The sequence below is a fragment of the Oxyura jamaicensis genome, chromosome 19 (genome assembly GCF_011077185.1).
Source record: "Oxyura jamaicensis isolate SHBP4307 breed ruddy duck chromosome 19, BPBGC_Ojam_1.0, whole genome shotgun sequence".
Lineage (NCBI taxonomy): Eukaryota > Metazoa > Chordata > Aves > Anseriformes > Anatidae > Oxyura > Oxyura jamaicensis.
Window position 1 is genome coordinate 11,434,523 of NC_048911.1, and position 22,913 is coordinate 11,457,435.

At 37.2% G+C, this 22,913-nt stretch overlaps 2 protein-coding genes across 7 annotated transcripts; one reads left to right on the forward strand and one right to left on the reverse strand.

Moving 5' to 3' along the window:
- Positions 1-304: 304 nt before the first annotated feature.
- TXNDC17 (thioredoxin domain containing 17) lies at positions 305-2,942 on the reverse strand. Its single transcript, XM_035342944.1, has 4 exons — positions 2,751-2,942; positions 1,743-1,824; positions 1,313-1,388; positions 305-615 (listed from the first exon to the last, which is right to left on the reverse strand). Exons 1-4 carry the CDS (start codon positions 2,890-2,892, stop codon positions 547-549), a joined length of 369 nt encoding a protein of 122 aa, XP_035198835.1. The 5' UTR covers positions 2,893-2,942; the 3' UTR covers positions 305-546.
- On the forward strand, positions 2,932-22,338 carry KIAA0753 (KIAA0753 ortholog). 6 transcript variants are annotated; one of them, XM_035342934.1, is made up of 17 exons: positions 2,932-3,117; positions 3,886-4,126; positions 4,839-5,451; positions 6,692-6,795; positions 7,071-7,133; positions 7,932-8,147; positions 9,324-9,522; positions 10,965-11,194; positions 12,317-12,486; positions 13,846-13,962; positions 14,494-14,581; positions 15,308-15,478; positions 16,508-16,583; positions 18,199-18,319; positions 18,495-18,716; positions 20,724-20,907; positions 21,550-22,338. In XM_035342934.1, the coding sequence occupies exons 2-16, from the start codon at positions 4,037-4,039 to the stop codon at positions 20,839-20,841; spliced, it is 2,598 nt and encodes an 865-aa protein (XP_035198825.1). In that variant the 5' UTR covers positions 2,932-3,117; positions 3,886-4,036; the 3' UTR covers positions 20,842-20,907; positions 21,550-22,338. The 6 variants fall into 6 exon arrangements, with proteins under 6 accessions (XP_035198825.1, XP_035198824.1, XP_035198820.1 ...); XM_035342933.1 differs by lacking the exon at positions 21,550-22,338 and adding an exon at positions 18,892-19,001 and having other exon boundaries at positions 20,722-20,901; XM_035342929.1 differs by lacking the exon at positions 21,550-22,338 and having other exon boundaries at positions 18,892-20,861.
- Positions 22,339-22,913: the final 575 nt, after the last annotated feature.

Consider the following 22,913-nt stretch of genomic DNA (forward strand, 5'->3'; position numbering starts at 1 on the left):
TCTGATTTAGATTGTGTTCATGCTGTATTCATGTTATTGTGTTCAGGTAGGAGGATGTACTGTGACATGATCAGAACCAGAGTGGTAGCCTTTAGCTTAGGCTGAACAGATAAACTATTAACCATCTTTAGCTGCATTAAATCAGATTTAGGAAGAAAAAACATTTTTTGTTTCTCCTGCCCTCCCTCTCCCCCCCGTACACACTCACTATTAAAAGTATAACCTGGCAATTAAGTCTCACTCTTCAGTAAACGTAGGCCGTTCTTTTGGTTTATAACATGAGCTCAGCTCATTTGAAAAGAGACAGCTTGCAAATTCAAGTTTATTTCAACAAGAAAGTAAAGATACAATTTTTTGTTGCAAGACTTTAGTGGAAGATTTGAACTTAAAATATTTAGAACATTTGCCTCAACTAATTGGAATTAATTAACCATGATTGGTGCGGTGGGGGGACAGGACAGGAGGGGACAATAGGTAAGGATTCCTTGAAAGGACAACGAAAATAATGAGATGAACATCTTTGTAAATGATTGGCTACTGGAGGATTTAGTCTTCAGTAAACAACATACGCACAAGCTCTGCTTTAAAACATTCTTCTTCAACCAGCTTCTGAGGCTGAAAAAGAAAGTTATGATATTTTATGAGCAGTTAAAAATCTGTTCTAGACTAGAGCTATTTGCACATAATACTAGCCGTACTACAGCAATTGTTTTTTGCTACATGGCAAGTGTGAGCTGGGATGGAGGACAGAGTGAGCAATGTAAGGATAATTGAAAATGCTTGAGGGTTTTCTGGTCTGGGAAGAGTCATTCTTGAGAAGGTAATTAAGTTAAAGAATGTGTACAAGTTAATACTTGGTCTGACGTGTTTAATGCCCTCAACTATAAAGCAAAGGAGTTTACAGGAGTGAGACCTGTAGTGTATTTCAATGAAAAGTACACTATATACGATCCTGTTCCACTCCCACAATGCAGCATTTAGATTTCTTAAAATTTGAGGAGCCATGTATCAGGAAGCTAACACCACATTGCTAAGAACTTAGCCTACCCCTAAACCACTATGTGCTAAGTGTATATATTTTCTTTATTACAGAGAATATACTACAAAAAGCAGATTGATTCTCTCTCAAGGAACTATTAGAGCTAGGAAGAGTGCATGGATAGGAGCCAAAGAGATGTTCCTAACTGTCTGTTTGCTTAAAACGAGAGAGGGTATCAGAAAACATGGACAGCAAACTCATTTATAGCCATAAGCCCCTGCCAGTTTCTCAGTTGGATGCATGTAGATCCATATGATAAAATATATCACTTACTGTTCCATATTTAAGTAGCGTAGGCACTCCTGTTAGTTTCAGATTCTTCCTGAATTCATTGTTAGGATCTTTCCAGCTGTTCAGGAACATGGTAGTTAAACACAACTTGTAAAAATGTGTTAAAAATGCAGTTTGAAATTAATCTGTTAAAATTACTTCAAAAGAACGATTGAAGATTTTTACAGAATCACAGAATTTCTAGGTTGGAAGAGACCTCAAGATCATCGAGTCCAACCTCCCACCTCTCCAGCTTGCTCTTTAGAACAAGCATGCAGATAGTTACTCCATGGATGGTGTAGACCTCCACACTCACAAAAGGACAGTCAGTCATTAGTTTCAACAGGTTAGTTAACCTCTAGTCTAGGAACAGTATGTAGTGGGTTTACGTGGCAAAGTAATACCAGTTGTTGACATTAAAACAGTTACTTACTAGGCTCTGTCTCCTACTAGGCAGTAGATGAACACAGACTCATCAGGCATGTTATGAAGTTCCTTCCTCACAACTGGTTCAGCTAGAGAGTAATTTTTAAATGTTCATAGTTAATAGTGTGCTATAGAACCACATACATCTAGTACAACCAACAAAGTTGCTAATAAACACTTTGGTTCAGGCAGAGATGTGTATTTAGTTTCATCTGGTTATCCACCAGCTTTGCAGAACTTAGATGTTCAACAATACAGGGAATGGCCTTTGCAAGAATGCCAATTTTGACTTTAACAAGCTAGACAATTAATTAGTTTCTTCACGGGATAAGAGCCCAGCAGAAGAGCAGTAAGTGGTTATATGTAATCTGGCATATATGATCCATAAAGTTCATTGTAATGCATTCTGAGAAGCTGCCTTCACATTCTACTGCTAGGTACTGGTAAGTCATCTCTGCCTTTTGATATGTGAAGCAGAAGTGAATTAACTGATCGTAAGATTCACAACAAATTGTTTGCTAAGACAGATAAAAAGGTATCCTGCATACTAGCCTCTGCTCAACGGTGTGTAACGTTACGCACTATTCTGTGGGATGGCTGGCAAAACCGAGACCAGCACAGGCAGCTTGTTTCTGAAGCAGCAGCTTTGGCCATCCCCCAGTCACGCCGGCCTCCAGTACCAGTTGGGTTCACCATGGTGTTATCTGCAGCTAGAGCTTGGGACCCGAACCCCTCCCAGCTACCTCGCGTATGGCAGGATGTTGACTCGGGATGTCTGAACGCCTCGGCAGCTCCGCACCGGGACCTGCTGGGCGCTCCCGCACGTGCACCCCAGGAAGGGCAGCCAGGGCCACTCCAGCCCCTTCAGACAATCCGGAGCGACCGCGAGTGCCTGCGGGCAGGTGCATCCCGGCTGGCACCAGCCCCGCGAGGGCTGAGGGGAGGAGGCCACCCCCGGCGCCACGCCCGCGCTGCCACGGCTCCCGGGGGCCGCGGGGTGCCCGCCCGGCCTCACCTGTCACACAGTCCGGGCACCAGCTCCTGCCATCGACATCTTTGTCGCCGCAGAAGAGTGCGAAGATGGGCCGGCCGTGGTAGCGCTGCGCTGTCTGCACGAACTCGCTGTACCCGCGGACCTGCCTTTCCTCCCAGCCCATGGCGCCTGCGGGACGCTGCAGCTGCGAGCGGCCGAGGGCGGGGCCCGCCCCGGACGCCGTAGTGCCGCGCCGCCTCCCGACGGCCTCTGCGGCGGCGGTTGCTGGGAGCGAGTTTGAACCGCGGCCCCCGTAGGCCGGGGCCTGGGCTCAGCCGAGGCGGACGGGGCGTCGCGGGGCTTCCTACCGGTGCTGGTCTCGCCCGCCCGCTTCGCGGCGTGCCGTGAGGTGCAGTGGAGGGAGCGGGCCGTTGCAGGCCGTGTCTGGCGGGATGGGGCGCGGGGGCGGCTGGGGCAGCTCGCCGCGTTCCGCCACTCGTCCCTGGGCGGCGGGAGGGAGGTCGCGTGCTCCGCGCCGCGGGGAGCTCTCTTCGTGCTCACGCGTCTTGACCCAAACCTCCGGGTGGGCGCGGTCACACCAGCGTCGGGGCTCTCGAGTTGCGCGAAAACAGGAAGGAAATACGCGGTCTGGGTTAAGGAGCAGAGACGAAGTCCCTAATTCAGTCGCTAAAGAAAGAAGCAACAAAGCAACAGCGTTATGCTGTTATGCTCTGTCCTAACTGAAACCAGGACACTCCTCTTCGTTTTTCAATTCTCGAAGTCAAGTGAAAGAGAAAATTTTCTGATAGTCTCTGCGCATTACTTCTATTTTGAATCCTTTGTGAGTATGCCCTTGATCAATGTTTGTTTGACACAAATGTATGGGCCATGCTGTCATGACCACTGCCTTAGTCTATCCTGCTGGTTAGTTTTCATACCTTTTCAGTACAATATTTCCTTTTAGGGTAAGTAATAGTCATAAACGTTCTGCAGTGTTCTTATGAATCATAGTGTGAGCATCAGAGCCTGTAAAGGTGCTCCTCAGCCCTCCCTGGGGTGTGTAAAGAAGGATATAAACTGTAAGTTTCCTGTTAAACAGTAGGAATATTCTTCCCGTTCTGTGTACCACCTGTATAAACGCACATGATATATTTACTATTTCTTTGTGTCTCCTCAGATTGGTTCTCTGTTATTCACATCACACCCGGGATTCCCTTTGAGAAGCAGAAATAACATATAATTTGTCTCTAATTACAGTTATCTTCATAACTGTAATTGTAAGCAGAAAAATAAATAAATAATTCAGTTTTCAGCATCAAGTCAATGTGATGGGACCAAGCAAGCCATCTTTGTCTGGTGCTCCATTTGCATCCGCTACCCAGCTGTACAGGAATGAAGGAAAGACTTTACAAACCCAGGTATTGTTTAACTTTTGCAGAAATGCTGAACTGCTTTTCATTTGTGATCATTACAAAAAAGATAATAATGACACACTTCCTGAGACAGGAGCGACTGTCAAATCTTCACACTTGCTTTCATGATGCTGTTGTACATGATCGTGACACTTTTCTTCTGTATAGAACAGAAATTATGCCTTTAAATAATATTTACCTGCCTTAGCCTTTACTTTACCACATGGTAACAGAACCTAGAAACTTTATTCTGTTACTGTAGTTTAGTTTTCCATTTCTTCTTCTCCATACATCTCCTTCATAATTTACAAGCTTAATAATGGCTGACTTAAATCAGTATGATATAATAAGAGCAATTTATATTATTAATTTTAATTGTTATAACATTAATTTTATTGTCAGAACTCTTTAAAATCTTTATAATGCATTGTCCATTACCCAGTCATTTTGGAGCAGACTTTTCATTGTGGCTGCCCATACTAGGGTGCAGATAAGTACATAATGTTATTTACAAGATCCATGTGCTTAATTCAAAATAATTTTAAACACTGGCATTTATCTGAATGGAGGAGCTCCTTTCATGTGTCAAAGTACCATCATGACAGAATGCATTCTAATATGAATGAAGATTTGTTTTCCTTACTGTTGTATACTAGAGATGCATCACCCATATAGAGTGTTCTCTATAACATCAGTTTCTTTTTATGCTTTGCAACAGCTCCAGTTTAACAGAAGTGTTCCTGCAGTTCCAGAGAACTTGGCTCTCAGATTCTCTAACCCCTGTCCAATTATAATAGAAAAACTGAAGCCATCCAATGATCAGAGAAATCTATCTGGAAGCGACAACTCCAGCATCAAAAACTCTGGCAAGTTTTCAATAATATCTGAAGAGAGACTGAAACTGGCCATTCAGCTAGCCAAAAGGGACATAAAACGAAAACATCTTGAAGAGCAAGTGAAACAGAAAGTAGCAGGAGATGCTGTCAATAAATTATTGTTGACTCGGAAGTCGCAGCAGCAGCAGAATAAAGTATTTGAAAGTCCAGAAAAGAAAAATGTGCTGAAGTCTCAAAATGAGTTGAAATATCAAGGGAAACTTGGTCAGCCTTCCAGTGTGGAGACTACCACTTCTGGTGCAAAAGTTTATCTCTACACACCAAGTGAGGGAAAGCTAACACCAGCTGTTCTGGGCTCTTTACCCACTCATAACATGAGACCAGACCCCAAACCAAATGTTAACAAAAAAGAAGATAAAAGTAGGCAGGAAATCCAACGGCTACAAAAGGAATTGAGAAGTTGTATCCAGAAAATAGAAGAACTGATTAAAAAAGGTGTGAGACTGAACAGTAATTATTTTATATAAATATATGATAGTTGGTTAATATGTTCTTTCTCTTTTTTTTCATTTGATTGTTTATTGGCTTGGATTATAATCTGTGTTTAATTTGGAATTTTTGAGATACGCTTTAAATAGAAAAAAGCTAGAATGGCTAGCCAGCTTAGGCAATAATAAGGTTTAATGTATTTGAGTGTTTTAGTGAGTTCCAGTCCAACCTGCAATGACAGTATAGGCTATTTAATAAGTTGGGTGAAAGATATTGGTATAGATCTATTGGCTAGATCTTCAGACTGCAAAAAAAAGTATCATAATTAACTGCGTCCTGAGCAGCGATAAGAAATGGGCCAACAGTTGATAACGTCATTTCACAAGTCTGACTCACCTAATTTATAACTGTGCAGTATCATGATTAGCGTCCTTTCTGACGCTGTGTTGTAGGGTAACCCCAGTTAGCAGCAAAACACTACACAGTCATTTATGCTCATTCCCTCCTCCAGCAGGATAGGGGAGAGAACTGGAGGAGCAAAAGTAAGAAAATGTATCCATTGAGGTAAAGGTAATTTAGTAAGTGAAGGAAAAATGAAGAAGAAAAGGAAAAAAAAAAGTTTCCACCAAAACAGTTTTTTTGTTTGTTTGTTTTAATTGCTGAGCATGACATTATATGGCACGGAATATCCCCTTTGGTCAGTTTGGTTCAGCTGTTCCAGCTGTGTCCCCTCCAAACTTCTCACACTCAGTTTAATAACTTGTGGTCAGAATTGGAAAAAAGAGAAAGCTTTGGCACTGCTAGCGTTCCTCAGCAACAGCCAAAACACTGTTGTATTATCAGCACTGTTTTAGTCAATCCAAAACAGCACCGTACATGCTCCTAAGAAGAAAACTAACTGCATCCCACCCAGACTCTACTACACATTGTATTGGTCCCTTTATAATAAACTATCTTGTGGTTTAAACATTCCTAACTATGAGTGTTATACCTGCAAGTTTGTCATAAGATTAAGGAGTCATGAGTTATTTTCTAAACTATATCTGATAAGCTATATTGTATGAGAATATTTAGTCAAATGCTAAGTAGATATATGATGTAGCGTTAAAGTAACTAGCTTGCGTTACTGCTCAGGGGAGCCCTGCATGAAAGAGGCTTATTGCTAAGCTATGCTCATTCATTTGGCTTAAACAGGGTTTTCACAGGTTAAATTAAGATATACAACTTTGCATTTCATGCTTTTTAGAGAGAGATGAAGAAATTTTAGATCGTGATGAAGAGCAACAGGTTTGCATTCGACAGAAACAAGCTTCACGGTCAACTCGTATGCTGTATGTACTCCAACAACAGGTACAACTGGCATTTCAAATTGGGATGTTTATTATGATGAATTTGACAGAAATGAACTGAAACAAGATAACTTGATCAGGATATGTCTGAATTTCCATGGCATTCTAGTTTGGATCTGAAATGGTGACTAATTTCTCGTGACAGGTTAGAGATATGAGCTATTGGAAAATACGGGCTTTAACTCAAATGTTACAGTGAAGATTTATTGTTCATTTATAGACATAGAGCTAATTCTAACTGACTTTTCCTACTCCCCCTCCTTTCTTGATAAACAGGTAAAAGAAATTCAGGATGATTTAGAGAAACTGAGTCCTCATGAAATCAAACACACTAAAAAGGTAAGATGAAATTATCCTTTAGGCTGTCAGTCACTCACTGACAGAAAGCTTCTTAGTTAATTCATTTTGTCTAAGGTACATCTGAATTCTCTCTAGAAGGAAGATTTTCCTTGTGCTTGGCACCTTTCATCCTATTCATAGAGATATGTCTCACTTGGTTTCATGCTGCCTATGCTGCTTCCCTCTCCTCCTCAGTTCTTGCAGGCCTGCAGTAGACAGTAGAGGAGAAGGTTGTAGGTGTTGTGCTTTAATATTGCTTCTGATTCCTCCTTCATTCTGTTTCCTTCTCTGAGTAACACCGTGTTCTACTCCTGACTATTATTTTTGACTTCCTGTTCATGTTACACATTGCTATCAGCCATCTTTTCTGATTTTCTTGCCTATCCATTATCTTTCAGAAAGATAGTGCTGCGAACATTCCTACTGTTTGGCGAGTATTGTCTCATTGTTCTCTCATGCTTTTCCATCACCTGTATTTTTTTCACTAATATAAATTCTGGGGGAGGTAGAATGTTCTACAATTGTGCTGTTGTACATTGGGGCCAAGCCTATGACTCTATAGGCATGGAATAGTAGAAACATCACAAGTGTTACAACCATGCTATTTTAGCTGACACTAGCATGATTCTTGATACATGGATTGCTGTGTAGTACCTTTAGTAGGTTGTATAAATGCCTGTTTTGTTCTGTTTCAAAAATGGCCTCATCTACATAAGAATTATCCCAAGTCTTGAGTATTTGTATGTCCGTATTCATAGAAATTATAGCTATTAAAGCATTTATTTTTCATTTTTTCAGTCTCAAGCAGTATCCAGATTGGCAGCAGCACACAGAGGAGCTATACGAGCTTTGCAGGCATTTGCCAATCAGTTTAATGATCAAACAGAGCAAATTATTCCTACCCACTACAAGGAATTGGGCAGTCTCATTCGACAGCTGTCTCTTTGTTCTGCCAAACTAGAAGTGGATTCTTCAGTTTCTGACATTATCATAGATATTTTGCTGCAAATTGAGGTAGGAATAAGCATTTTGTTTCTGCTAAGGAAGAAGAGAAATAGTGAAATAAGCTATATCGTGTTGTCATGAAATTGCAGAATATCTATCTATCTATCTATCTATATATTTAAGGCCATTTTCCTAACATATTAGCATGTTGCTAATGTTCATAAAATAATGGTGGTCTAAATGAAGTTGCATCCTACTCACGGAAGCTACCTGCGGTAGTTAATGTTGATGCGTTTCCCATCTTTATTGGCAGTCCTGGTAGAATGAAAACTGATAGCAACAGTGGTAACAGAACATCAATTTCTGATTCATTTCCCAATTTCAGGATTGAAAGAATTGCATTTGATGTATTGGTGTACATTACGTGTCGATTGTTTTGCAATGCATGCTTTAGTCATCAGGATTAGTAGAGCCTCTGCCTCATACAGTCATGGCTGCAGAATTACCTAGGCAGAAGATAAAATTGTAGCTACAAGAGATATTGAAGCTATGTGCCATTCAAATGACTTTTGGTGATATCTAATGTTTTAAAACATGTTGTTATAAAAGTTCTGATTCACATTTCCTGATGCAGTTTCTAACTACCAGTTCTTTTTTTTTAAGAACCTACATAATTGGAACTATTATGAAACCAGTATTCAATTCATTTGAATAAAAATAGCTGATACAATAGCCACAAGATATTTTATTTAACTTAAAATATTGTTCTAACTGTAAGAGCTGTGTTATTTTTGTTTTGAACTGCTTATTAGCACATTAACAGCGAGTGAAAATTGCCTTGGAAAAGGAAGGGAGGTAGAATTAAGATTAGACTTGTCATTGGAAAAAGTGTTTGTCTGTCTTATCCTAGTCATGTGGGTGTTCTTACTATCTGTAGGCTTTTGTGTCCATTTATTTTTGAATATGCTGTAAAGAGATAATTTGCTGGAGTTTTCTGTAAATAAAAAAAAAAGCATACCTTTTCCACGTTACACAAAGATGCTTCTGCATGATCAAGCTATCAAGTATAGTCACTGCAAAAAAAAACAACTAACACCAACAAGAAAAAACAAACAAACAAACAAAAACAAAGCCACACCAAAAAGTTCCAATTATTTAGATTCTCTTTAATTTGCTTCTCATCATTCTTAATTATCTCATAGGGTTTACTGAGAGAGTAATTAAAATTATAAATATTTCATGCAGGATCTGGATTCATTGCTGGAAAAGAAACAAGCAGCCAAAAAATCAAAGAAATGTCTTACAGCCTCTCAGCACAAATCTGCAGTGAACACTGAGACATCTCCAGACAGAAAGCAGCTGACATCTCCAAAAGGAGAAAAAAAGTCTCTCATCCTAAAGGAAAAACATGGACAAGAACCTAGAAAATTTCCAGCTGCAAGAGGTCTCTTGATTGGCTTATATTTTATTTATAAATACACTTTATCAGTTAACTTACCATCTGGAGTTCAATTATGTAGTATGTTACATACTGCTGGACAGACGTGTGTAACAGCCCTTATGTTGTCATCAGATACATACAGCCTTGGTAGACATTTTTTTCAGCAGTTTCTATGAGACGATGGGCCTGCAGGTTTATATTCCTCTTTCTAATTATATTGTCTTCATATTCTTATTATGTCCATTTCTTTTACAGTGGGCTATGCTTGAATTGCTTTTCTTCAGTGACAGTTTAGAAGTTAACCTTAATGGTGCATAAAGAACATATCCAAATACCTATGTGGAAAAGACTATAAATACATTCTTTTGAAATGCAGCATCATTGACTGTTAGCAAGTCTCCAACAAAACTATCATTGTTTATAGGACTTTTAACAATTAATAGCATACTGAAGCTTTGGCTCAGAGTTTCATTAGCTTGTGCAGTTTCTCTACCTTTGAGGAGTTTTGAGAGGCATGGTTTTATTTTGTTCTTGACAATGCATTCATCCCTTCTGCACTTTCAGTACCTTGAGATACATTAATAGTTGTCTTTGTTTTTCACTGCTAGATGGCTGTGCAACCTTTGAAAATTGGTTTCCTTTATTGTTCATTTACCTCATTTATGATATTAAATGAGCTTTATTCTTTCTCACCACCTTTTGAAATAAGGTTACTAACTGATGTATTTTGTCACCTCATGAAAACCATTTTAGATTACTACGTTATTACATAACCTCTGTAATTGACCTTATGTGATATGGTTTAGTGGAGGACTTGTTAGTGTTAGGTCAGAGATTGGACTAGGTGATCTTGGATGTCTCTTCCAACCTAGATGATTCTGTGATTATTCTTATATGGGGTATCTTTCAAATACATGATGCTGCTTTTTCCTAGAAGAGTAAAGTTAAGGGGGAGAAGACTACTACGACGTGAATTCTTTTTGGCAGTCCAGAGAGAGAGTATATTGACAAGCAGTTTTTGGTTTTCATGTATCTTGTGGCCAAAAATACATTTAAAAAATAATAATAATAATTGCCTAGACCTTATATAGCAATGACTGTTCAAAGGCTTTCAAATGATTGCATGTATGTGTATGTATATAGAGAATGTGTGTATATTTTCACGTATAGATAGATATACACACATACAAAGCAAAATTTCCTGTTCAACAACACAGTGTAATAAGCCAGTTTACTTAATAGTTGGCAGGAAATACAAGTGTTGTTTTTTGTTTGTTTGTTTTGTTTTGTTTTTGTTTTTAATTTTGATTTTTTTGAATTATAGTAAAGCTTTGAATTTTGTGATTAGGTATACCTAGCACAACAGAAATGTCAAATGTAGCCATAAACATGATTCTTGCCCCTTTGAATTTACAGTTGAAAGTTTCTTTTTATTTTTGATACAGATAAGCATCAACGTGTTACAAATATTTCAGCAGTTCAGAAGGTGAACAGTCGTGCTCATATATTGTACAATAAATTCCAAAAAGAAAATGATCTACCTACTCCAGAGAGAAATGCCATTTTAAAGGGAAGTATAGATTCACCGTTGAGATCTAGAGCTGTAAAAAAGGATCTTATTCTTGAAAGTGGCCCTTTGAAAAAGAAAGACGTGATATTACCAGCAAAATCACAGGTATGGAAGTGATAAAAGAATTTTATGCTTTCTTCAACTTGTCCCCTGGGATTTGTTATTTATTGTAAGGCACAGTCAAGCTTTGTACTTCCTTATTTTTTTAAAATTCTGAGCTCAGAGACATAGGGGGATAAATTCAGTCATTTGCCTGTATTATTTCTGGTGGTTTTATTTTATCAAATGTTACTTGAAAGTAATGTTATTGCTCATTAAAAATGCACTGTATAACTAGGAACAATGAGTAACAGAATGAACAAGGAAAAATATTTGCCCAAAACTAGTTTCATTTTTGAAATTAACATGGTTATTTTTCAACTCGGAATTAAAGATGAAGTATTTTGCCATTATTGGTCATTCTCTGATGCCTTCTGTGGTAGTGTTGTGCTAACATTTGGAGGATATAATTTAGGCAGATTTTCTTCATTGATTATAGAAATTATAAAACTATGTAAGACAAATTCTGGTTTCTGATAAATCCTTCATCCAGTCAGCAGGAGGCTTCTGTGTTGCAAACAAATTAGTTGTTTAAAAACTATTTTCAAGTGCTAAATTTTGTGAATAGTTCATTTTTTGTATGTTTTTTTTCTTCCTCTAAATACCACCTTCAGCTTGAAAAATCAGTTCTGGTATTAGTAACATGGATTTATGCATATATATCTGTTTTACTGCTTGCTATATCAGTGAGAACTGTGAGCAGGAAGACTAAACATTTCAATAATTCATACTGAAGGGACTAGTCTGAATGTCTTTGCCACAAATGCAGATATGGCAATATTAGAGTTTTATTGCTGAGAGGAATGTTACCTTGGAAATCTGTTTGGATTGATTCAGAGTTAACCTAGAGTCTAATTCTGTAGACTTCTTCATAAGCTTTTCCCCATGAAAAACATCAGTGGAGGAATTAGAGCTGCTTGCAAAAGTTGTATTTGCAGAATTAAGCTCATTCTGTTTGGGCACAGTTGTATTTCCCTTTAAATCAGTTGTAAAACCTCCACATATGTTAACTATGCAATAAAGCCAGCATACCTGACTTCAAGACACATTGTGAAGCAGAATACAAAATACTTCCAAAAGTGAACAACAGAAGATGCATGTTTTTAATATAATTGTGTTAATTTTAAGGGAATGCTTAAACCTCTAAAACCAAGGCAGGTAAAGCCTCAAGGAAAGCATGCCCAATTTCAAGAGACAACTATAGCTTTTCAGCTAAAAGAGAATAAACGACTTGTTAAGAAGAGCAGAATACCCTGGGTGCCTCCAAACCCTACATCTCCACTGGCTTCACCAAAACGGTATGTTCACAGTCTAGCGTTTACCTTACTTTTCTGTGGAAATATTGCTGTATGTGTACCAGTAAATAGGATAGATTGGGTCTGGCTCTCAGACCATGAAGGCAAGTGGCACAGTATATCTCACAACCAGATAGTTGTATTCTTTTCTCACTCAGCATAAAGTGGCCTTATTCATACCGCCTGGGAAAAGCCATTGCCTCATGCTTCTTCCTGGATTATGTCCCAGTATTGTCTGGGAGTCACAGGCTAAAACTGTGCAGGCAACTGTGCTGTGCACTGAGTGTACATAGCATGCAGAATGGATGTTCATATGCCACGTTGGTGCTTGTGTTCTGGCTCTGCTTAGGTCAGTTCTCCTCTAAAAATATGTTGTTATGCTGTTTGTATCTGTTGGTCCTGCCATAATGGTTTTCAAGCTCATAAGCTAATTTCAATTCAAACCAGCGGAGGTAAAAGTAACAGCAATATGTTCCTTAAAGTGTCATGAAATTAATTATTAATCTAAATGAATAGTTCCTAGTAGTGCCTTCTGTGTGGGGAGTAATGTGATCATATCAAAATGTGTTACTAATCAGAGAATATATATGTAGCCTGTAAGCCTTTTGTAAATGGCACCACTACAAGAATGTTTTTAGGGGCTTTATTTTTGTTTTAGGCATGTCTCTGATCTGTAGTACATCAGACTTACTAATTCTGCTGTCAGAAAAGTAAGCATTTCTGATGTGCACATTTAATATTATTTGTAGTAATGTGTTCAGGGTTATTTCACTGTGGAAAAATGCTCAGGGATAAATGCTAAAAGAATTAGATCGGGGAAGAATCTCAATCAACATTGTCTGAACGTGTCTTTTAAAAGTGATCTTTTTTATTGGATGGAGTTATCTGAAATAATAATTATTATTGAACTATTAGTGAAAGGCTGTTCCAATTAATTCTTATATGCTGGAGGGAAGTCTCCTCATAGTACTGTTTGTTATCATTTGCCCTCTTCCTTCTAAGATCTTTTAAGAAATAAAAACAGACAATGTGGTAATGAAATAATTAAAACACCAGGAAATAGCTAGATCCTACATCCTTCTGTCAAGACTTCTTAGGAAGATCGCTTGCAGGATTAGGGAAGAAATTCAGTGTGAATGTTACCAAACATATCATATTGACCTCCTCTTTATGTTTCCACCATTGCATTTACATGGGCTTAGTTTCATGCCTCTAATTCAGCTAATTAAGATCAGAAGAGTTACCCATTGAGAGCTTAAATATGGTCATAAAAGGACATAATTTGAGCAAAGGTTAGTACAACAATTATGTTTGCTATGAAAATAGTATTTTGTGCCATTACCGTTTTCCCACTATTGACAGTGTTCCCAGGATATCCAGGACTACAAGTTCCAAGAAGCTCATTCATAAGCATTCAGCTTTGCAGAAAGGGAAGACAGAAGAAAGAAGACTAGGGCTCATGGAAAAAGAAGCTCTCAGGTTGGCATGAATATTCCAATTGGAAACACTAAATATTTTTTCTGAGTGTTCCGTGTTTTTTTTTTTTTTTTTTCTTGTTTGGACCTTGTTTGATTCTGAGGGTAAATAGCCAGTGTTTTGTGTAGTTAGGCAAGGGTTGAATCAAGGCCAGGCTAGTGAAGGCTAACCTGAGTTGCAGATGATTAAGTTATTTGATGTCCCTTCATGTGGAACTATGAAGTCCCCTTAGTTCAATGAGATAGAATGAAGGTTCTAACTGACCTCAGCAAAGGAGAAAGGGAAAAAATAAAAAAGTTAAGGTAATGACTTGCTTTGAAGAGTTAATAAATGGTATCAGATCTGATACGGCTTTCCTCTAATTCCCCCTACTAATATTAAAAACTTCCAGTCTTCCCACTTACCGAAAAACTGGATCAATGTGTTTGTTTGTTTGTTTTTTAATATTTTAAAATTATTATTTTCATACCAAGTTTCAGAATGACATCGTCATTTAGTTTTTTGTTTTTGTCTTTTGTGTGTGTGTGTGTGCAGGTCACAAGGTGCTTCTCCAACCCAGTATGTAGACAAAGTTGAGAAAGCAGTACAGAAACACCTAGAACCCCTGTTGGATAGGGCACAGGTAGTAAGTACATTGATGCTCATGGCAGTATTTGAAGGATACATGTGTAAAGGGACAATACAAAATTTCTTTTCAACAGTGCTAGTAAGCAGTTGGGGGAGAAACATCTAAAATTATTTAGTAAGTTAAATCTGATGTGACCTTGAATGCATGAAGTTGGTGGAGGGGGAAAAAATGTTTTCATATAAAATAGTACAGGTACATGAATACTGATGTCATAGCATGGCTAATTGGTAAAATTGTACACAACTGAAACCTACAGCTTTGGCCTAGGTTTACCTGCTATGTATTTCTCTATATGTACTCATTACTTCCTGGAGCTGCTGTGGGACTTTTCCTATATGTTCAGTTAAATGTGTGTGTACTGTTTTGTAAGTGAGGGTTTTCACATTACTTTCTTGAATCCTGGGTGATTTCTGAACCTGTGATGTCCCAGTTTAGGAATGAAGTTATGTAGCAAGCTTTATCAATATTCAATGATTTTATTGTTAGGAACATACCAAGTTGTCTTTATTAATTTGGCTTATTGTGTGAGTGGGGAAAAAAAATACAGGAAATTATTTGGATTTTCAATTTAAAAAAAAAAAAGTTGAAATGACATTTAGGTTATTACCATGAGCTGCTACAAGAGATGTTTGACATACAAATATTCTTTTTTCCTGAATCTCTCTCTTTCTCTCTTTCTCTTAGCTGTGTGATTTTTGCACCTTTTTTTTTTTTTTTTATCAGGTTGCAGCAAATGCAGATATCCTGAGTGAGAAGGTATTGGATGATCTTTTAGAAGATACTGCTCAAGAACTCTGGAATACGGAGCAGCAGCAGAAGCTCCAGGCTGAGGAGTTCATGGTTGACAATCCTAGTCTAGAGACAATGTTGCAAAGAATGGAAGAAATTGAAGTAAGTTTTTATCTCTTGGTTGGTCTCAATAGTGCCAATTTCTTGTTTATTGACCATAAATTATAATATCAGTAAGTATCTACATTCCTAAATTAAGTAAGATCTGACTAGATCTGTGTATGAAATGGAAGACTTGAAAGAAGTTTCCACTTAGGCAAAAAATTTAGAAGGATGTTTGGCCTAATGGTCTTATTGCTAGCTTTAGAGTTGGTAGACCTGAGTTTGATTACAACCACAAAGTTCTTGTGGCTTAGATCGTCATATGTGAACAGAAGAATCAGAATCAGTATGGTGATAATGTAGTTGATTGTCTCACAAGTTGGACAGTGAACATCAGTGACTTTTTTTTTTTTTTTACGTGATCCTAATATTCCAGTAGCATAAGCTTCTCAAGAAAACGTAGTGGTGATCAAAAGTATTCCAGGGGAATATGTGGAGGTCTGATAAATGCAGTTAATTATCCATCTTGCTTTGTAAGTATAGTTCATCATTTACTTGCTTTGATCTTTCTCATACGTTGCTTATTTTTTTAAATTACTATTTTTTCACTTTAATAAGCTTTTCCAGAATATTTGGTTCTAGTCTCATTTAAGAACTTCCTGTTCAGTAAAATCTTTCCTAACTTAGAACTACTGAGTTTCGTGCCATTGTCTTCTACAGATCTATTTATAAATTGGAAGCATGAAGTTTACATTGTGCAGTATCTGTATGAGGCACTTAAGCATACATATGAATTCACTGTCAGTAAGACAGGAAAGGTATGAGGGCCCATCAGTTGTTTGTTTAAGTGCAGTTGATCTGAAATGGGAGGAGCTGCTATGGTACTGGCAACTTGTTGAGTCTTCTAGTATGGCATTTTAAATGAACAAAATTTATTATCTGTGATTTCACCCCTCCACCCCTTTTCTGTGTTATGTTAACTGAGGAATAATCTTACCTTGACCGTGACTTGCTTTCCTATCGAGTGATTACTACAGCTGAACTGTTAAGTATGTGTTGATTAATTACTTTTGTATTTTTTAAAAACAGAGATACCAGGCAGCTGTATGCAGGAGATTCACCCAAATTGTGTATAGTGATTCAAAGTTCTGGACCCAGGAAATGGGTAAGTGTTTTTTCAATGCAGCTTGTTTTTCCTATAATCTGTAACTTTCAATTCAGATGTTTTGAAACCAAAATTGTTAGGTTATGTGTGATCAAATAGCACTATACTGATATATTTTTGATTCTTTGAGAGGAGTGTTTCTGAAACACAGTTCTAAAATCAGTATTTAAAAGAGGAGAGGTCTCCTGTAAAATGCCTGTCATTTTCTGTTTGCCTTTGTTGGGTATGCAAAGGACTGCTACTGCAACTTGACTGAACCTTTAACACATACTACCAATCATCATGTTAAGTCTGAATGTTGCTGTCCCTTTGTAGGCACTTGTCGTTCTTAACTTAGATATTTTCTTTTCTACCAAATTGTAGGTAGTGATTTTAGTGCAGTGGAGATGATATTCTACAGTCTGTAACTGAAGCACGTACACTGCAATTCATCTGTGAGCTATTTGATTCTACTCTAGAAGAAAGTTAGTTTACTTTCTAGGTCTGAGGTCTCCACTTCACTCTCTTTCTTGTTAGGTTTTTTGTGTCTCCCATTTTCTTTTCTGTACTTTAATAAATCATCAGTTTACATGACTTAAGTTCAAGTGTAAGTGTTAAGTTTTAATATAGTGGTTAGTCTGAAAGGCAGCATGCAGAAGATAATATTAAATTATTTAACTAAGCTTAGAAGGTTTTTTCTCTTTCCTTATTCCTTTCAAGTGATGCTGATACCGATTTTAGGTCTTGCCAGCATACATGCAAGTTTAATTCTTTAATTTTTTTTAACAGAATTCATTATCCAATGTGTTTTAGCAATAAGTATTTAATTCTTTAAAACAAAACAAAAAAAAAACAGCTCAGATGCTTCCAGTTAACATTAATCGTATTTTACCTGCTTGTTTTTATTGGATGGAAAATAAGTAGAGGAATTTAAAGTCCTTCAGACTAAAGATAATACCTAACTTCACATCAGATCTTTTTTTTTTTTTTTAAATGAGAGGGACCCTAATAATGTTGGAAGAAAGTTGTTCATTAGTGAAAGCTAGCATTCCAAACAATAGCTGCTATTTCCCATACATAAACCTGCACATTTTAGCATTGTCACAGTGACATGCTAATAAAGACAACTTTTCTTGTTATTTGCCCCCCACACCTTTGTTCTTTATCCTACAATTTGATTGAGTACAATGAAGCTACACCAATTTACCAAGCTGAGGCTCTGATCACATACCAACTTTAATGGAACTGTGTTGTTTTAAACCAGGTAGAAGTCTCACAATAAGGCAGGTGAAGACAGTCCAAATCTTGTGTTTTTTCTGTATCTTGCCAAGCTCAATAGCGTACATTAGTTTTCAAGTCGTATTTTCTCTCTTCTAGAAGTATCCACTGATACAACAAACTACATTAAAGGTAGGATTTCTAAAATGCTCAGCTTTAATACACCAGGTTCTTGGAAATCCTGTATTGAGTTTACATTTTAGGGGGTTGTCAGCTTCAGTACTTCACTTACCTGAAGTACTTACTTCACTTACCTGCTTATAAAGTAAGCAAAAGTTTTTATGCAGTCTTAATTGCATTAATTGTAGTTTTTTGTTTTCCAAATAAAACATTTTTAATGTTATTTTCCTCCTTCTAGATCAACAAAGTGCATTAACAGCTAAAATACCTACATCTCCTCATCCAATTCACATAACCAAATTAACCCAGCACGTAGAGCCAGAAACAGACACTTTAATTGAAAAACTTTTTGATGACAAGTAAGTAGAATATTTGGCCCTACATGAAAGAAACTGTGGTGCATTTATGCCGTGCATCTTCATTATAGCGTTTTCATTGCAGGAAATTATGGTTCCTATTTAAAGAGATTTTCTGATCTTTCAAAAAGATAATTGGAAATCTAGTTCTGATTTAATGACTATTGTGTATTTCCAGTGATACTGATGAAAACAAAGAAGCAAAGGAGAAATTGCCGACTGGAAATGATATTCTGGATGCCTTGACTCAGAATACTCTACAGGAGTGCTATATTTCTCTCCCTGTTACAAAGCATATGCTCCAGAGCATCAAGGATTATAACAGTAGATATGAACATCACCTAAAGCTCATTTTTCATGAGGCAGTAGGTGGCTTCAATCCATGGCAGATTGCTGAGAGGTATATGAACTATCCATGTATTTTGGAAGTGAATGTATAGGCTGATTAACATTTTTTCTATCCTTACTTAGGAAGAGAGTGGGGAAGGGGCCATTTAAATTCCACATTGAAAGCCAGAAGCAGTCAGTTATTGGACTGTTTTTCCACTGGTACTTGGTGTTCATGGATTTTTAAAGTACATGGAGAAAATTAAAGGATGTGGAAGCAGAATGTCCTGGAGGGGTGATTATTTTTTGCATTTTTGTATGGTGTTACCACCAGAGCAACTGTGTAAGGTAAATTACATTTGGAAGTCTAAATCGGTGGAAGTGAAAATTGTCAATTTTAACTTGACCTCATTTTTCAAAAACTGGTATTCTATTGCTATAGAAAACTCAGCGAAGAATTGTCCAAACTCAGCTTTCCTCATCCATTTCTACAATGAATTCATGAATGAGTCTGTAGGGAGGCTTTGTAAAAGATCTAGCTGGTGAGGATACTCTGCAAATGCCTTAAACATGACATTTTCATTGTATCACAGAACACAACGTGATGTTTTATCTAAAGATAGAAGGAGGTAGTTGCATTTGTCCATTCATTAAGTCAATAGTATCAACACGTAAACTGAAGGAAAACAATCAACTTTTTCTTGTTTAATAAGAAAGAAATAAAGTACTAGGAATAACTGTGTAATCTTTAATCTTTGTGGTGTGGGATTATGAAGGTAGTGTTTCATGGTGTGGTGGTACACATGGAACAACAATAGATAGTCTTAAAGAGACCAGTAGCCTTAGTGCAGATTTCAGTGCTTCCTCTTCCACAAATTTTGACACTTTAATGGAGCTTACTATGAGAAGAGTGACATAAGTGGTTTACCATCCCTTAGTAGAAATAGAAGAGGTGAAGAAGAAATAAACAAGATTGCTGTTCATCTCTTGGCAAAGAAAAAATATTTCATATTCATTCAGTGTTTGTTAAGCAAACACGTCAGTGAAAGATGGAATACCCACCTTGCATTCACAGTTGAAAAAGTGTTTCAATTGTTCGATAAGAGGTACAGCAATTAAATGATATCACTGGTTTTCATTCCTTGCACATTTCTTGAGTGATCTTCTACAAATCATTTTAAATTTGTTTTAAATTTGTATTATTTATTTCAGAAATCATCTATTGAGGATGGATAGTTGAAAGACCAGCTCCTTCTTGGGACTGGCAGATGGATTAAATGGGAGTGAATCTTCCCTTCTGGCAGATGAATTCCACTGTTGCCTTTTGCCTGTGATGCATGTTACTTGATATCAAACTACAAATGTGATCTGATATCCAAGATGTTTAATTGACTTACTTTTACCACAAGAGGGCATTATAAATCTTGCTGTATAAGTATTACAAAATGTTTAAAAGAAATATGCCCATGCTATGCTAAAAAGGTCTTGGATACACTAATTTTATGGTATTTTAGAATATTTGCAGAACTCTGAAGATACGTTTTCAAGAGACCAGCAAATAACTGTATTCTTACACTAAAATAATTTCCCTTTCTGTGACATCAACTGTGGTCCAGAGATCTCTGAAAGTGGAAGTTTCTCATCTCACTTTTCCTGAAATTCTATTGCTCTCAGTAAGGCCTGATTCAGTAGCAACTAAAATCAGTAAGAAGCTTCCCATTTACTTCAATGGCCTTTGGATGAGCACAGTAGTATTTTGTCATACTCCCGAAGCAGGATTAGTATCTGATAGTTTGAAAAAGGAAGCAACAGAGATCTGTTAACACCTCTAAGCCTGAAGTATTTATCCTTTGCTATGAAGCAGACTGAGGAAATAATTTAGACTATCTTATACAACACTTATTACTACATAATTTTTCTGTGGTAGCAGAATCCCTTCCTAAGCTAAGCAGTAGAAAGAAAAAAAAAAAAGAGTATTCTTTTAAAATCAGAGCATTTATATTTTATATCAATGGAATGAATGACTGAAATTTGAAATCTGATCTTCTGAGTCTCTTTTTTTCCTCTCCTTCTCCCTTAGTCTTGCAGAAGAACTAACAGAAGAAGCCCTATGTGATGTGGCAGCAGAGCTGCAGGATGTTTGTGAGGATTATGCGGAAGCTGTATTCACATCAGAATTTTTGCAGCCAGCACAGTAAGTGCTTTCAAGTCTGCTCCATTATCAAATGCAACATCTGCCACAGTCTAACAGTCTTACCGAATGATCTAAATTTTTCATGTGTTTTTTGGTTGATTGGCTGGTTTTTGTCTGTGAGATTCTGTTCGCCAAATGAATTAAGTCCAACAAGGATTCGTGTCAGGTTCCTATAAAACCACAGTCATAATGTTTTCCTTTTCAGACTTATGCTGGGTTTATCAGGACTGGTGTTTGTATTTTTTTTTGGCTAGTGTTTCAATAGAATGAAGTAAACTGTTACAGGTGAAGCTTATATATTTTGATAGTGATACTAGTGATACTGATCCATTTGTATACCTGTGATTACTTCATCCATTTTTACGTGTGATCTGCTGATGAGAATAAAATACTGTGAGGAGGCACTGAGTTCAGTCTGTGACATGGACTTAGCTGCACTGTGCCTCAATTTTCTTTCAATGGACAGAATCTGACTTACCTAACCTCTCAAAGGAGTTATGGGTTTTAGTTTATTCTTGTCAGTGAAATGTATTGGATATATCTGATAGTTGTGTTGGAAAAATTACTCATAACTGAGCCCAGATGGAAAAGTCGAGAGCTGTTGGGTTTGCTCATTAGGACTTCTGGAGTATATGTATTAGGATTAGTTCTTTTGGGGATGTGGCAATCTAAAGGAAGGATTTTCTTTGCACAGCATTAGGTAAACTCTTTCCAGTGGCGGTGCACAGCCTGCTTGGGCTCTTGCAATGAACTTCTGAATTAAGTTCTGAAACTTCTCCTGGTTGTTTCAGTATATCACTAATACATTATACACTGGCAGATGAAACCTTTCAAGAGAAGCACATGATGGAGATTTTCTTTTTTTTTTTTCCTTATATTAGCCTAGAGTATTATCTAAATCCAGCATTTAGTGATCCAACCCCACAGCCCTTAGTTTTCAGAGTCTTGTTGAAATCAAGAACAACAAAATAAATGAACCATTGTCATTTCTGCAATATTAAATTAACTTTTTAGTTTCATATAATCAGTGTACTAGTTTAGGTTATGTCTGGAGTTAGCGATGACTAAGATTTATGGTACTGTTTGGGGGAAATACGAGCTCAGTCCTGGAGCAAAAAACATGTCAGACTGTTTCCTTTGACAAATTTATTTTCTAAAATAGTGTTCAACCTCTTAGAGAACAAATTTAACCTTCTAAGATTATTTTTTCCTCTTATTTGAGCATGTATTTTAAAAATAACTTTATTTTTTGAGGCCTGTTTTACTGTTTTGTTCACTTGAAATTTACATCAAATGTAATGATGTAAACGTTATTGCTGATGTGTGACTTTGCTGATGTGTGATTTCTTTAATTTAAAACACTACCTTTTTATTTCTAAGATTATAGAGAGAAGCCTATCTTTAAAACCAAAATAGTAAAGATGTAGTATCTCTCTGTCTGCATGTATGCTTATGAAAATATTGTTGTTATTTTTTTTAATAAAGAACACTTGTTTCATAGGACTGAGCATATTTTTAATTTAAGACAACTTTCATCTGAACCCATTTGGAATAGTCAGCACCCAACATTAAAGGGAGTACACGGCAGCTTTACAAGAGTCAGACTACCATACACCTCAATGTAACATGACTGTCAAAGTAAATGTGTTTTATCTCTTAAATCCAATGGTGCTGTGAGTGATATCCTCTGACTGATGATGCCAAAATGAACTTTTATTGTGGATGAGATTTTGTGGGTTTTGGGTGCTTTCTTTAAGTAGAGATCTGTGGAGGGCAAAGGCCTTAGGTAGGAACCTTGATTTCATACTCTTCAGTCCTTCCTAAGAATTTAATTAATGGATTTTGTGGTGCATTATTTACAAATGTGAACTAGACAATTTAGGAAGTTTCTACCCTGAAAAATTATATAGGGCTTCATGTTGATAAAATTGACTGCATATAATTATTTCTAAGGGACAAATCAGAATAAGCTGAATAAACATTTTACATGTGCATAATTCTTGTCACAGCTAGGTTGATAGAGACTATATATGGGGCTGAAATGTGCAACTTCATACCACTGCAGGTGTTAACTGT